We start from the raw sequence: 16105 nt of genomic DNA on the forward strand, positions 1-16105 counted from the left end.
AAGTCTTGGCATGTTTTTAAGTCACGTGCTCCCTGGAAAGCTGAGTAACATCAAAGAGCTTTAGACAAAGAGACAATAACCTCAACTTCTCAGCTACAGAGCAAAGTGATGTGGCATGCCACATCCCTGTGACAAATGCCTGTTCTCCCCTGTGGTTAGTGACAGAATGGTTCACGGGGAGAAGCTTCTGAAGACCGGGATAGCGAAGGAGCAGTGAACTCTCCTGCCGTCACTGCCAACAATGGCAGTGAGGAGGAAGAAAGGTGCATAAATTTACAGTTCTGACTTGAAAATCTGCTTGGGAGCTCACCCTAGAGTACCATAGGTGTGAGTTTCAGAAAAGACAACAAAGTCCACTCAAAAGTAGGAAAGATTTCAGCAAAGGTGATTGAAACCCAAAAGCATTACCTTAGTTATTATGTGGACATACGTAGCCTAGATGATTTTGGAGGTTTCCTGTATAGGATGAGAGGATGGCAAAAAATCACCACAAATCTTGTATGACTTGAGCTGTGGTACTGTGTTGATAAATTCTCAACAAAAGGCAGTAAATTATCAAATATTTGTCACCCTGTAAGAAAATAAGTAAAAGCTTTAAATGGTGTGAATTTTTGAGAACTGAGTAATCCCCAGTAGAGGGGGGTTACTCACTTGTGGTTCAGGTGAGATGCCAGCCCTGTAAGCAGTCCCTAACCATGTCTCCTGTCTCCCTCTGGCAGGTTATGTGTTCTGCATGTTGCACCGCCTGCCCGAACAGCACGACTGCACGTTCGACCACATGGGCCGCGGGCGCGAGGAGGCCATCATGAAAATGGTGAAACTGGATCGGAAAGTAGGGAGATCTTGCCAACGCATTGGCGAAGGATGTTCCTGAGTGCAAGACTGCAACCAAATGCTGTTCTCTTAGTTCACTAATGTTAGCCTTATTTAGGACAAAGTCAGCCAGACACCTTGTACTAGGCAAGTTTCAGACTACAGCCAATCAGTTTCCTTCCTTTAGCCAACCGTCCTGGTACTGTAGTTTAGGGATTGATGGTGGTTGAAATCTATCTCTGGCTGGTTACTAAGGTGCCTGCTAGCCACCGTATAAAAATAAAACATGAAGAAATATTATTTTTGAGTATGGCTAGTGGATTTAAACAAAGCAAGAAAAATCCAAAGGCTTCTGTTATTGCTGGAGTCACTCTAAAAGCCTTATGCTGGAAACATTCCAGCTGCAGAGTTAAAACAAATAGTTGTATAGAAGCTGGTGTAAAAGTTTGCTATGCACATGGCTTTCGGACAAACTGTTTAATGTGCAGCCTTTCACCTCTTCACTGCTACTGAATCCTGAGGAGGTGAAATACTACTCGGAGCAGCAACTGCAGCTGCTTAAGCCCAGAAGACCTGACTGGTCACTCGTGCCTTCATCGCATGTGGCTTTTGAGTTAGGCAGTGTCACCAGCATCAGGGATTCTGTTGGGGTAGGAACACCTTTCCGGTTCTTCCCAGGAAGCCAAAAAGAAAGGGGGACAGAGATTCTTATGAAAAATTTTTATATGTATCATACTATAAAGAACCTATCAGGGTTTGGTTTTTTTTCCTTCTTTTTTTTTCTTTCTTCTCTGTTAAATTATGATCTCTCTTTAAAGCCAACTCCATCCTGGAGCAGTAAATGGTGCATAACTTTTTACATGGCATCCACAGAGATTCTATGCGTTGTGTGAACAGATTCCACATACCTTGAGCAGTGCAGCCATTCCCACTGGCTGAAACCTGATTGGCTCTTGTTTGCCTTTTGCTAAGTGCAGGTATCTGATAATTGATCAAATAAGGCTAATTCACAGCACAGTAGCCATGGCTGGATTCTACAGACTGACTTTCTGTAGCTAGACTTACATATTGGGGAAAAAAGGACATTTTGTAGCAAATGGAATTCAGTAACAGTATTGGGGAACAACCTGTAAAACAAACGCCCTTTGTCAGAGTGAGTTCGTGTTCCTCACGTTCAGAGTGTCAATGAGATAATCAAAGGGGCTCCACCAGCCCTCCTTCTATGCAGCTGAACGCGCCCAGGAAAAAAAAACCCTGCCCACAAAGTGAGTATAGCAAGTGGATGTGAATGCATGACCTGGATCTGGTCAGAGCCTTGGTTCTGTGTTACGGTGTGTCACGCTGAGCTGAGCCAAGCCGCACCAGCTTTGCCACTTCGGAAGCATAAAAGAAAACACCATAACCGGGCTGTCTGCTGCTGCACACAGGGCTTCTGCAGGTAAAAGTGATTGGTGCCCTTGTCGCCCTGCTTAATCCTGAAAGTTTAACTTCACAGTCAATTAGTAAGTTATTAACAATGGGTACATTCGTAAGAAAACCTGAGGGAGGGATCGACTTTGTCTCATCTTCAAATACTGGGCAGATGTGAAACATTGGGGTGAAGTAACCTGTCACTTGGAAAACCCCAGCTTGTATGAGGCATCCTCCATTCTACTTGTTACAGATAATTAACTCCTTATAGGCCAAATTATACTGTTACTTTGGTAGCCAGTTAGGAACATTTAACAATTAGACAACTAATAAAAAAAAGAATACATATATATATATACACATATATATATGTCTTTCCACACACACACTCAGCATCTGACTGTATTAGCATTAACCATGAAGCAAATCAGAAGTGTCCCATCATTATAAATGCAAGCTGTCTGGAAGGCAAGCTGTTTTTTTTTCCTTGTTCTTATTCAAGAATATGAACCAGCAGCAAAAGCTTCTGTAATGGGCTGCATTTTCAGGAAGTGGTCCTGGTGAGAGGGACTGTCCAAGGATATTATTTACATTTTCCATGAGGAGTTTAAGAAAAACATGGATTTTGGCGGCTGCTGTGATACGCACTTTCTTTTCCTACAAAATCCTATCCTAGCATTTGATGGGCATTCTGATTGATACACAAGACTTTTCTGCATTAATACTGAAGATGCTATTTTGTTCCTCCTTAATATTCTCTTTAATCTCGTTACAAGTGCACAGACGGTTTCAAGGTGGCTCTTGAGAGGACACTACTTAAAGTTCATGTGAATTATGGACAATGTTCACTTTAAACAAAAAGTTGGGGAGGGGGTTGTTCCTTTGCAGTATCTGTTCTGTGAAGTTTGTTAAACGTAAAGAAAGCTTAAGTTCTTGTATCTTAAAAGAAGATCTTATTTAACCCTTTTGTGTTCTAGATTTACTTACACATGTAGCCTAGAGCTCAGTTTTAGTTTAACATTGTGAAAATATTAAAAGAATCTTGTAACTTTATTCTTTTTCCTCATGCTAAAAAAAATTAAACCAATCAGATTAAAGTTTGAAGTCCTTTCTGCCTATTCCAACAGGTTTTGCTATTTTGCACCATTTCTACTGTAAATTCATGTAAGAAATACGAATGGGGAAAGACTAAGGTTAGGTCAGTAACTTCAAGCTGAATTTACAATTGGTGAAGGGTGGACAGGATTTTCTGCAGGTTTGGAAGGGAAGGATAGTATTTCTACTGGGTTTGAACTGAGGGATTTGTTTTGTAAGCAAATCTACTGTAGCCAGTTTGGTCCATTTAATTTTGAGGTTAGATACAGTAATCAAAGGAATAAGTTGTGTTTAGTCTTCAAGTCAAATGCATACTGTACACTGTAGCACTGGCACTAAAATGTCTTAAATGTTCTTTCATGCACTTTGACAGCTTCACCTAGAGTAGCTGTATTCCAGATCAGAATGAGCTATATTCATAATGGATAAACAGAGGAATAACTATTGTTTCTTAAACATTTAGATGCTAAAAACACAAGGCTGATGAAAAACCTCATAATTTACTGTATTAGAGGGAGAGAGAGTGTGTAATTAATCATTTTTAAAAAATTTGAAAATCGTTTGGAATTGAAATTGTGCCTGATTCATGGGTCACATTCACCCATTTTTTTCCTCAAATTCCTATGGTACTTTAAGTGATAAAACTGCATGATTCTTGAACAAGATGGCTGTGTTCTAGTAAAGGTAAGTTACATAAAACAGCTCTGCCTTTTCATCCAGTTTCAAACCTGTGTCCAGGTGTAAGCCAGGGCTTCTAGGAAAAATAAGACTTGCCTGGGAATGTTGCTGTGTACCTGTTCTGTTTCAAGCAGCTCCGTGTCTTGACTGAGCAGCAGCACATCTGTAACCTGAGGTACCTGAGAACATGAACTGCTCTTCAGTAGTGCACAGGAAACACCCCGAAAAGAGTCCTGGTGTAATTCCAGCAATCCAGAAGTTATATTAGCTGCTTTTATTAACTCAATGGCAGGTGATAAATACATTCTGAACTTAAATTTTTTATGACTTTTCTTTTGGACAAATTGCAATCCCCTGGCCTAGTGAATACAATGTCCTCTTTATATTTGGCTTTGTACTCACTGTGGTGTTTGGTTCATTGTGTAATCAGCAGTTCCTTCTGTGATTATGCTATATCTTAGATATAAATCTCTAGGGGATAAAAGGACTTTTTTTTTTTTTAATCTTACAATGATTATTTCAGTACAAAGACTCAGCAGGGAGGAAAACTGATATTAACTGTGTCATAAAAATACAGATTTTATAATAGACTCCAAGAAGTATACCAGTGTAATATCTGACAGCGCCTGTCCTCACAGTCAATGTGTAGACAGTTAAGTGCCCTGACAAATTGTAGCATTCTCTTTGTTGTATTGTAGTTTCTGATACTGTCCACCACCAGAGGAACAGTCAAGAGAAGGTCTAAGCAAAGTCATCCCTTAATGTAACAATGAGCTTATAGCCAGTTCACACTAGAAATAAATTCATATTCTCCTGGAAACTTTTATGCCTAGAAATCCAATGGAAACATTTAAGACTGCACTTTTTAAAATTAACTGCATTTATTGGTACCAGATGTTTATCTCATTACTCAAATACATTATTTGAATTCTGCATAAAAACAAAAATAATATATCTGGTTCAACACACAGGCTGTGGTGGCAGGAGCTGCTGTGTAAGGATGTAGTTTTAGGACAACCAGTTCATAAGGTTATGGTTAGTTAAGGCTGTGTCTGTACATACTTTACTACAAAAGAATCACAGTGAAAAAAGAGTGCATAAGATTAAACTGCTCAAAAGTATTTGCAGTGCACATTTTACATGGTGAACTGGTGCAATAATGGGCTTTATTCCTCACTATCAGCAGCTGTTTTGGGAGAACAAATGTCACTGCTGCTGGAAAGAGCCACTCTTAAATAATGTTCCTGATATACATCAGTGAGAGGGACTCTTCTTCATCTTCATTAATTTTTCCTTTTTGTTGAAGCAGTCAGCATGTGCAGCTCGGCATTTGAAAGTAGTTCCACTTGAGTGTTCCTCTTTTTGGCTTTTCAGTATTCCCCACTGAAAAAAAACCCCATCAACTTCATTGTTCTTACAAGTCCCTGCATGTTAGTTCAAGCACATTAAAATACAGGTGTTGCTCTACAGAAATGATGACCTCCTTGTATTTTACTGCAGTGGCAGCCTCTTTCTTCAGTTAACTAAAACATAATGCAAACACAATTCATCTGTTCTGGATTTTGGACTGTGAGGTTTTTGAACTTCAATTCTGTGATTCTGTTCACAAACATCTTCCCATAAACTCTGAATGCTTCATCTTCCACTCTGAAGAGTAAGGACAAAAGAAGGCCTGAAAACAGGAGGCAGAGGATGGCAAAGTGACAGATGCTTAGTGATCACATCCACCTTGCTCTTCAAGTCAGATTGGATCACAGAATAGCAAAGAAACAGGTAATTACTTGCCAAACAGCACCACCTTTTTTCACTTGGTACTACAGAAAACCATTTTGCTTTATGTTTGTGACTATACCTGTGCAGAGTTTGTCTGAGTCAATTCTGCAACAGACATTATATGCAAAGAAATGAAACAGCACCGTCATAATAGGAAAACATTTTGATGGATTATTTAGTAATAACTACATATTTTGCTACTGGACCTTCCTGTTTTGCAATATGCTGCTATTTCCTTTGGAAGAAAAACAAGCAGAACTTTATAAGACTAACTGTAAATTATTTCAAATTCAGTACATGCATCTGAAGCATTAGGAAAAGATTACTGAAATTATATATAGTTTTTAAAGATGATGATGATGACGACTGCATCCTCTAACAAAAGGGTTTTGTTCTTCACATAGTAGCAAATGTTGATGCCAATGGTTTAACCATAAGCAGAATGTTCCTTTCTGCTAGGTTTGTGCAAAGCCAGTAACATGCAGTAGGATGCTCAGAGTTAATAACTTGTAGCACGGTGCAGTTACTGTGTAAGTGATGAGAATAAAATTATAGAGACCTATTCCTGTCTGTGGCTCTCCCTTCACATGAAAGGACAGGTAACACCCACTGTTTCCTTGTTGCTTACTCCCCTTTATTCTTTTCTGAGTCACAGAAGACACTTTCCTTCCCTCTACCAACATGCTCAAGGAGGATGGAAAACCAAATTCTAACTAAAGGTTATTTAGAAAAAAAAAAAAGTTTATATGTCTGAAGGCAAAGTATTGAAGTCATGTGGATATCAGAGATGCAACTCTACACGGAGCTCTCCTTAGGGTTCTTGGAAGGAACACTTGGAAGTTTTGGGGTGTTGTTATCTTTGTAGGATGTTTAGGATCTCTTTGAATCAAAAAGCTAATCCTAATAGAATCCTAAAAAATAAAGAAAAGCACAATGTTGTATCTTCCTTTGAAAAGGGTCTGCATGATCAGCACTGCTACTTTAAGCCAGCTCAATGAAAGGTTCGTTGTTGACTCCTGAAATACCCAGTCCCATCTCTCTGCTTTTCAAAGGAGCACATAAATGCAAGACTCTTAGAGGAGGGAGGGAAGAGTGTGAGCTAAAGCTAAGCTAAATTAATTCTTCATTCTAGCAATAATTTGTCTTTTCTCCCCCCACCTCCTCCTTCTGCAGTGTTTATACTACATTTGCTTTAGATTCCTGGAAGTTTCAGCTACACCAGTTTCTGAAGAAGTCTTTTAACATGCTGCATTTAGCAGCAGCATGAGGAAGATGATGAGCTCCAGTAGGTTAAAATGAAAGTTAAATCACTGTTGGCCAGCACAACTCTTGTCCACACTAGAGCGTGAAAAGGATGGTTGCCTAGAAATGTTTCAGCTCATCCTCCTGTATGAGCTTTGCATCAATCCTTCTCATTTGGGTAGTCTGTCATGTGCACAGCAGCCAGAGGTGTGACCTTTGTCCTGTCTGCAAGCAGACTTTGCCCTGCGTTACACACACCCGCCCCGACATCTCTATAGATAGAAACACTCACCAGACAAGCAGCAGTTAGTTAGAAATTCTACAGCTATACACCTATTTTCAGGTCACTCTGTATACCCCTTGTTTTCTCCTTCTGACTGTTTGGTCTTAGGTCTTGGCAAAAATAATAGTTCCACCCGTATTTCCTGTGCATGGACCTATATACACTGGATCTTCTGGGACCAAATGGCTGCAGGAGAATGATGCTGCTGGAATAAGCCAGCTTTCACTTCCTGCACACCCACATGTGTATTACCAGTCTTTGTCTGGCTTGTGTTCTGGGGAAAAGTAGCTTGTCCCCATATCTCAATTTGCGTGTTTAATAGTAACTGTAGTTAAATTATTGTCACCTACTATAGACTTCGTTCTGGAACCACCAGCATGTTCATTTACAGTTCCACTACAAACACTCCCCTCGAGCAGGTGGGAGGTTTGAGTGACTGCCAGCAGTTCTGATCTTTCTCCATAGTGTGTGTCCCCCTGTCCTGGGGCGTAGAGCTCTGAGGGATGACGGGAGTGTGCACCTGTGCAGGATCAGCAAGGTGATGCTGATTGTATTCCAGCTGCCACCTTAACAGAGATACTTCGCCCCTGAGGCAGCAACTCCTGCTAAGTTACTGGGAGCAGATAATTATGTGCTATTTCAAACTTACTATCCAATAAATATCTATCAGCCTGTTTCAGCACCCCTGCCAGCCTTCGTTTCTTGATTTGCCATGATTTCCATAAGCTTTTCTCTGTTATCCCTTTTGCAAATTCCCCCTCATCGACTATGATGCCCACTCTTACATCAAATTGTCATGTTCAGAGACAGATTCTGTGTGAAGACAACAGGAGAGCTGATCCATATCTAAAGGTGCTGGGGCTTGTACTGTCATCTGCAATGAAAACATAATTTTCAAATGTTAAATGATTACTGCTCTTTAGTATATGAAACTCCTAGAGCTGTTTTAATACACTGTAGCAAATAACATTAAGGCTGAGTTCTACTTGCAGTTCAACCCCCTTCTTCCTTGCTCTTAACTCTGGACTTTCTCCATCTGAGGAACCTTAGGCTAGCTTGATACTGCAGCCACTGGAGATATGCAGGCAGTGTTTCATAGCACCTCTGCAAGTACCAAATACCCATCCAGACCAAGAATAAAATATTGTCTGTTTTTCTTTAGTTCTTTCTTCTTCTTGTTAACCCAGTATTGTTATTCTGTGGATAAAACATAAAGCTATCAAGCACTCATTTGCCAAGTAATGCTAAATATTTATCAATCACAGTGATTGCTTTCAGATTTTTAGCATGTGGTTGATACTGTGGGTTTGTTTGGTCTCTTTACACCAAGCTTCATGAAGACAAGTGTTAACTATGAAACAGGCAGATCTGACTGATGTAGAAATAACACATCAGGCAGACCCGAGTCAAGACTTCTTAACATGAATCAGGAGTTCCTTGCCTTTGCTGTTCTCCATGTGGAGAATAAAGGTAAAGCCAACTCTGCTGCCTCAGCTGACAGCCTGTGTCGGTGGTCCCCTGGCTCGGCAGCTGTGTCCCAGGCCCTGAAAGATCTCAGGAGTCACAGAAGAATCATCCACGAGTCCCTGAAGGCAGTCAAGCTGTACACTGTACCTCCTCTTTCTAAACGTGTGTGTTCTGCAGAACAATAAAATTGTTTATGAAGAGATGTGATGCATTAAGACAATGCTGACCTGCAGTTGAATTGTGCATTCCAGGGTGGCTTTCTCTTAGCAGCTTTTGGCTGGTAGCAGTAAGGTGGGTAAGGAACTTCAACAAGCCTGTGGAATTTAAATCACTCCACAGGAACTGAAACAAACGTTAGGCTTTATGTAGTCTGCATACATCCAGCAAGGCAGAAAGATTAATGCTTTTATTTCACACCAACCCTGATTCAGTCACTTAACACCAACACAGATCAGTTTCCCTCAGCCAACATTCAGCATCTTTCTAGAGTAAAGGCAAGGAGGATCAATCATTTTGAGAGCAGTTTGCAGATAAAACGCATCAGAGTTAAATATCTACTATAAGGATTACACAGTTTAGTGTAAAGTGTGCCAAAATAGAATTCTAATACCGCAATGCATTTCAAACACAACACTACATTTCTGATTTCTCAGAAAGCTCCATGTGAGCTGAGATTGGGGAATTAACAGCAGAAAAAAGCAAAAGGCAATAGGCTTCCCACACTATATAATTCTTCACAGTAAGACAGTCTGACCCTTGCTGTTCTTACTGTTTATGGATTTCTTGGTGTAATTTTCTGTTTGAGAGAGCTTAACAGTGAACTACAGTTTGTGGATACTGTGTAATTCCATTGCTAGATAACTGCTGCTCCAAGTGTGTGAGAAGAATGAAAGCATTAAGTCTTAGAATGTCTAGTTTTTATCCTTGAGGCTAAGGGCTTGATCCCCTGAATATCGGAAAAACAGGCAAATTTAAAGTAGCAAATTTTCTCAAGGGGCCTGTGTAAACTGTGTGCACAGATTCCATCAGCATGTTAATTGAGAGCTGCCAGGTAAACAATGTTCAGTTTAAAAAAAGCCTCCTCAGTGATACAGTGATTCACTCACTCCAGCCAGGGGCACATTCTTCATGGCATGCTTCTGTTCCATATGAATTACCCGTGACTACTGAGGCCCTGCCCGTGCCAGCACAGCCACACAAACAGTACAAGCTTTGCACGGCAGCTCTCACAGTCCACAAAGGCAGCTGAACTTCAAAGGTTTGCAACAGATAACGGGTTTACACAATGCTGCTCCAACCATCCTTTGTTTTACTTCTCTGCTGGCACGTAGGGCTTATGGAGAAGTGTAACAAATGTCTTTGTTTTGTGAGGTGCCAAGCCAACTAAGACTTAAACACTGCACATAACTGTCCCCAAAATAAAAAGGATCTTTCCTTCTCGAAAAAGGTCACATTCCTTTAGTTGTGATGGGCCTACAACACTCACAGGGGAGTCTCACACCGGCATTATTTCTTCAGAGATGACAAACTATGCAACCTTCACCTGCACACAGTTCAGCAACTAGTTCATGTAATTTGGCCAGGAGAGAGAAGTTATACTGTACCCCAAAGTATCCCAAATTTATCTGAATCTGGTAGCCAGCTCTGATACTGAGTTACAGTCCACAGCAACCCGCATAAAAGAATCAAGCTCCATTTCTGTGCTTGCCCACACTGACCATGCCAAACCAATAAAAGAAATGCCATCTCTGGTGTGACAGTCAAACAAGTCCCTTGTCACTCCAAAGTCAAAGGCAGCATCAAGGAGTTCAGATTGGCCAGGCCAGGCCAGGCTGAGACCTGTGCACCAGCCTCTCCACAGAGAAGAGGGTACAACCCCCTGCTAGTGTGGAGGGAAGTCACTGTGACATTCCTGCAGTGACTTTGGTAGGCAGGACAGAAGGGCAGCCATGGGTAAGATACTGTCAGTACAGCAACTGTGCAGTGCTGCCAAGGCACCTCCTGTGTGAGCTCCATGCTCTGCCCCCACATCACTTGGCCATGACTTCCCTGTACTCTGCAGAGCTTCTCCTGCAGCAGTAGAAAGGGCTTAAGAGCTCCTCTGCAATAACATCCTCTCATTGTCTCATTCTCTCCTCAGAGAGTGGCAGATCAACACTGGCAAATGCTTGACCAAAAGCCCTCAAAGAGGAAGAAAAAAGGACTAGAACTCTCTGTGCTGCTTTGGACTGCTGAAGGCCATTTTGAAATCTTCCCTTTCCCCATTCTCCAAATCTTGTTTCAGGTCCTGAAAACCTGTCAAGCAAAGGTCAGTGAAGGGACACACATGCTCCACACAAGCCTACTTCCAATATCCCACCAGCTCCTGCCCAAAGTTGCAGCGGCGGCTTTGATGGTACTGGAAAGTTTGGTGGGGGTGACATGGGATGCAAAACTTGGGTAGAATGTCCTCCTGACACAACAGAGGAAGTTGCTATGCTGTTTTTGAAAACTGGCATGAACCAGCCTCTGTTTAGTGAGGTGACTGTGCCCATTTTATCATTTTGGACACAGAGCTTCCTGCAGAAGGCAAGTTTCAGTCAGTGACCTGATGTCTGGGTACAAGACTGTTCCTCAGGAACAGGAACAGTAAATCTGCCACAGTTTCATTCTCTGCTCAAGCTGAGCCCTGCATCAGTGATTCCACAATGTCAAGGTGTGACATAAAATATCTGGCTCCATGCTGACCTAATGCTTTGACTCAGTATTTCATTTTCACAAGAAATGAAAAACAAATAGACATGGAAGATTACTGAAAGGACAGGTCACTAGCCAGGGTGACCGGGCTCTACATTACACTGACTTCTTACAAGCCATTCAGGTTTCCTAAGGTTAGCTGGAGTACCATTCTCCTCTTTCCCACACTAACATGGTGTTTGATTTCTCTTTCAATGTTGTAAACCTGTCGGATCCTCCCAGAGGTATTTGCCCTTTGGGAAAGGGATCAAAGTGTGCAATCCAATTTGTAAAGCACAGAAATACTTGCAAAAAAGTGCTGCATACAGGCTATTAAGAGGCTGTCTGTCAGTATTCATTTCAGAATAACCTGTGTGTAGCAGAAAGTAAAATAAGTGTGTGACCCTAAATATAAATAAAGTCAGTATGTGGCTCCTGAAAAAGAACATGAACATTGTTGACCCAGAACCTGAAGGGTAGGGTTTAAATGACTTTCCTTTCATTTGTTTTAGCAGCCTTGAAAGTAGAAATTCTCCCCATCTCACATGGCTACCTCTCCAACAGTTCAGGTCTTTGGTAGCACTCCAATTTCACATCTGTGTTTATTAATAAGTGGAAAAATGTACTGGGCTGCCACATTTCACAGCTGAGAATTAAGAGACCAAATAACTACAAAAACTTCTGCTATGTGGCTAGAATAAAACTAGATCCTAGATAAATCAGAAGTTCCTGATTATTACCCTTACCATTAAGATTCCTCCCAATTCCTTTATTTAAAGAAAAACTCTCTGGGAATGCTGCAACATCACAGAAATTACAAAAGACTTCTGTAAATTTCTAGGCTAATAGAACTTTAAAAATCCCAAACAAATATCAATGCCATGAAAATGCATTTGCTGCCATCTCTTTAGGCAGCAAAGACTAAATGACACGATGTCACCTTTCATAAAGAGTTTTAGTTAGGTACTGCTAATAGCTGTTCTGTGGACTGAAATCAACTGCACAACATCATGCAGCCGTGTTACAACACCAGAGTATATGGAATTCTGCTCAAGTGCTGTGGGAGACAAAGCAAGCAAAAGAAGAAACAGCAACAAGGGGATCTCATGCCAGGAGAGAGGCAGCCACCCTGAGGGCACAGCCAACAGCTGGGGAGCTGTGGTGGCACTGACCACCCCTCCACTCCACACAGATGCAAAAGCAGTTCTGAACTTCATGGGGCATTGCTCAGCCTGCAGTGCTTGCCTTGCAAAGGCATTGCTCAAACTGGCTTGCAAACCTGGCCAGCAGAGTTAGGCTGTACTTGTCCACATCAAGTCTGGTTGAATTCTTGCCACCAATTTAATCTGTGGGTCTTGGGCACATCCAGTGCTGAGATCTCCTGACTGCAGATTTAATATCCATAGTGTTCAGCACCTGAGCATCAACACAGTACTGCCACAATGCCACAAAGACAGCAGCAACACTGACCAGACTTCAGCAAAGCCTTGGGTTGTTTCTTATATTTGGCAAAATTGCCATTTATCAGGTAAACAATGCCCAGCCTTTCCCTGTTGAGCTTCACAATCCTCCTCTGGCCCCAGCAGAGCCAGTGCTTTGGAATAAAGACCCTTTCCTGCTGAAAACTGGGCTAAGTCTCTTCTGCTCTAAGATCACCAGGCCACACTGATTGCCAGCTGCTGAGCTCTGTTGTTATCTTTGCTTTTAAAGCACTCTAGACAACCACAATGCTGCACAAAACATACTCATTTATTTAGCTAAATTACATTAGCCCTGCCTATTACACTGATGCGGCCAAACTGACATTTTTATTGATCCAGGTAGCCTGTTCTATGTACCTTCTTCATTATTTTCCATTTGTCCAATTAAAGGAAAAGGAGAGAAGAAAAATAGGCTGTGACAGAACCCTGAAACAGCTTGAGTATTCATGTGGAACAACTCCCCACCTTTTCTCTCAGATAAGCACATCAAAGTACACCAAGAAGCTCTCAATCTCTAAAGCAGATGATGTTCTAGTTTATTAGGCTCTAAAATAAGCCCTTTCTTCAAATAGATAAAAAACCGAGATTTGCTTGGTAAGGCAGTCAATAAAAGAGTTTCAAAGCACATTCTCCCTTTCACATCACCCTGTTCTTATGGAAAAAGAGAGGGATTCTGTCTCTCTGTTAGGGTTTCCCTACCCACGTTGCTGATCTATTCTGCTGAAGATTTTCTACCTGAGAAGAATCCAAGAAGCCATCCCCAAGAGAAAGTACAAATACTTCCAACAGTATTTCACCCTTATGTAGCAGGTGCAAGACACACAGGGAGCTCTTCCTCACTGCTACTCCCCTACAACACACCTCATGAGAAACAAAGGGAACAAATTAAGCAGATGCACCCTTTGCATCTGGTACCACCCTCATCTGCTAAACATGTCAAAAAACAAGAACTGTGTACAAGAACTAGGACAACTCAGCTGATGTACCCAACCTGCATTACTATACACCCTAGATAATGAATTTCCTGCAGCCAAGAATAACTAAAAAGTCATTTGGAATAAACAGGAAAGCTGGGGAAGATGAGCTTCCCAAATTTAATTCAAAATATTAAACCTGGATTTTTGTGGTTAGATTTTGTGGGCAACTTAAAAAGACGCCATGAAGAGCTATGAAGACAATATTCTTCCTTTTACAAAGAAAAATCCAGACAGAAAGCAGCTGCCAATAAGGTAGCATTTGTTTTAGTCACATAAATAATATCTTCCATAACCTCCATGTCTTGATGTCAACAAATGACAGTAATAGAGAAACTGAGATAACAGCAGGTCTGGATGAGCACAGAGGTAACTCCAGGTCTCCAGTGATGGGTGGGTGAGCACTGTTTGACAGATGGCCTGAAAACCTGTGCAGTGCTCAGCTCATTCTGAATGGCTGCTCTTTACTGTGGAATGGAAAGGGCACGTGTTGACAACACTGTGCGGGAATCAGAGGGACGTGGTTTGCATAACAGCTCTATTCTTATGTTTGTTTGTTTTTAAATGAGGCGTGGGAACCTGTAATCCAAAAGTTTTTAAAATGCTCTCCCTTTTTACAGCTTCCTTTCTCAGCTGCCAACATGTTTTATATCTACATGCTTTGAGAATTTCCATAGCTGTTACACACAATAGCTTCTGCAGCAATTGTGGGGTTGTTCAGTGGTTACAGACATATTCAATTAGTTAGCATGGAGAAATCTTTGGTCCTAATTTGTTCCATTTCTGTCTTCTCCAATACCTTTCCACTGAGATCAGAATTCCAGAAGTCGAGTCAAACTGTGCAAGTCAGTCAATGTCAGATGCTGAACCAAAGCACTTTTTTGAATAGCAAAAATAAATTTTTCTTCTTTCATTAATTACAGCAATGCAGCACCCCTTTATCTTTCTTTCCTCACCATCCAAAGAAGACAGCTGAGATGCATATGTTGGCTAGGCTCTCTTGCCTCATTTGGAATCATTTAATGGGTTTGTAAAACAGGCACCCAGCAGGCAAAAAAAATTAGCCAGAAGGTTTTCCATTCAAACATAAGTTTGGCTACAATGGTTAATCTTCGGCCCCCACCCTCTGTCTCTCAAGTAATTCTGTCGTTTAGGATGCAGGTGAAAAATCAGTGCAATTAGTACCTATTTCTCAGTGGTAGCTGAGCTGACCTACCTTGTACATGCCATTTTTTCTCCTTGATGCAAGAGCATAGCTGCATCTTAACTTCAGCAGCATAAAGGGAAGATCAAGTCAATTAGTGGCAAAAGGAAAAAAGAGCAGTTCCTCTTATATGTAAGAAAGGGAGAGCAAGTACTGCACAGATTAGGTGGCTCATTACATTCTTTTTCATCTTAGATTTTAAAAGGCAGCAAAAATGGTAATATATCATCAGAAGTATTTGCTAGGAGTTTCTGCAGTCAAGCCAAAGTCTAAATGCAACAAAGAAGAATTAGAAATCCCACGCAAAGCCTTGGTGCCAAACGATTCCTGATCAGAGCAGTGAATTGCTTCACGTGGCATTTAGAATGCCACAAGCATCAGAGATCTGCCCTTTGGAGATGATACAAGGCATCAGAACATCTCATTATTCTTTACACTAGAAAAATCCAAACATTCACTCTGCTACTGAAATTTTACTGCTAGATGTAACCTCAATTGCAAAGAGCCCCAATCACAAACAATTTGTTCTTTCAAAAAATAAAACCTCTAATATGAAAAATACTCTTCTCCTGCTGAGTTGCCTACACACAGGTAAACAAAGCCCAATCCTTTTCACACAGGAAAATCATGAAATGTGTGGATTAAAGAGAGACTCATCACTATCCCTCTGAGCACGCTGGTAACACTGCACCTTTCTTTGGCATGAAAAAACCCAATCATTTTCAAATGAGATTGCTGTCTCCATCCTGAATGGAGCTGCAAGTGATTGAGTTACTGTGGTGTACAGTGGATCAGAGCTTGCCCATTGAGCAGCAGCAGCCAAGGCCATGGTGTGCCCTTAGCCCATTGCAAATGCAAAGTAAAACCACTTCCACATGGCCTAGCTTAACATCTTCTACTAAGGAACCATCTATCACCAGCACTTCAGTAATTCTTCACATGCATTTTCCTCCTCTTGCAAACACAGGCC

The 16105-nt window shown here is 41.3% G+C and overlaps 1 protein-coding gene across 2 annotated transcripts in view; it reads left to right on the forward strand.

Annotated features, from left to right (window-relative positions):
* ZFAND3 (zinc finger AN1-type containing 3) overlaps positions 1-3320 on the forward strand; it is a 135247-nt gene extending 131927 nt beyond the window's left edge. For both annotated transcript variants that reach the window (XM_054628890.2, XM_077175804.1), the window contains one exon: positions 720-3320. In XM_054628890.2, coding sequence (XP_054484865.1) covers positions 720-874 — 155 coding nt within the window. In that variant the 3' untranslated portion in view covers positions 875-3320. The remainder of the gene's footprint in view (positions 1-719) is intronic.
* The last annotated feature ends 12785 nt before the right edge of the window (positions 3321-16105 follow it).

The sequence above is a fragment of the Agelaius phoeniceus genome, chromosome 3 (assembly GCF_051311805.1).
Source record: "Agelaius phoeniceus isolate bAgePho1 chromosome 3, bAgePho1.hap1, whole genome shotgun sequence".
NCBI lineage: Eukaryota > Metazoa > Chordata > Aves > Passeriformes > Icteridae > Agelaius > Agelaius phoeniceus.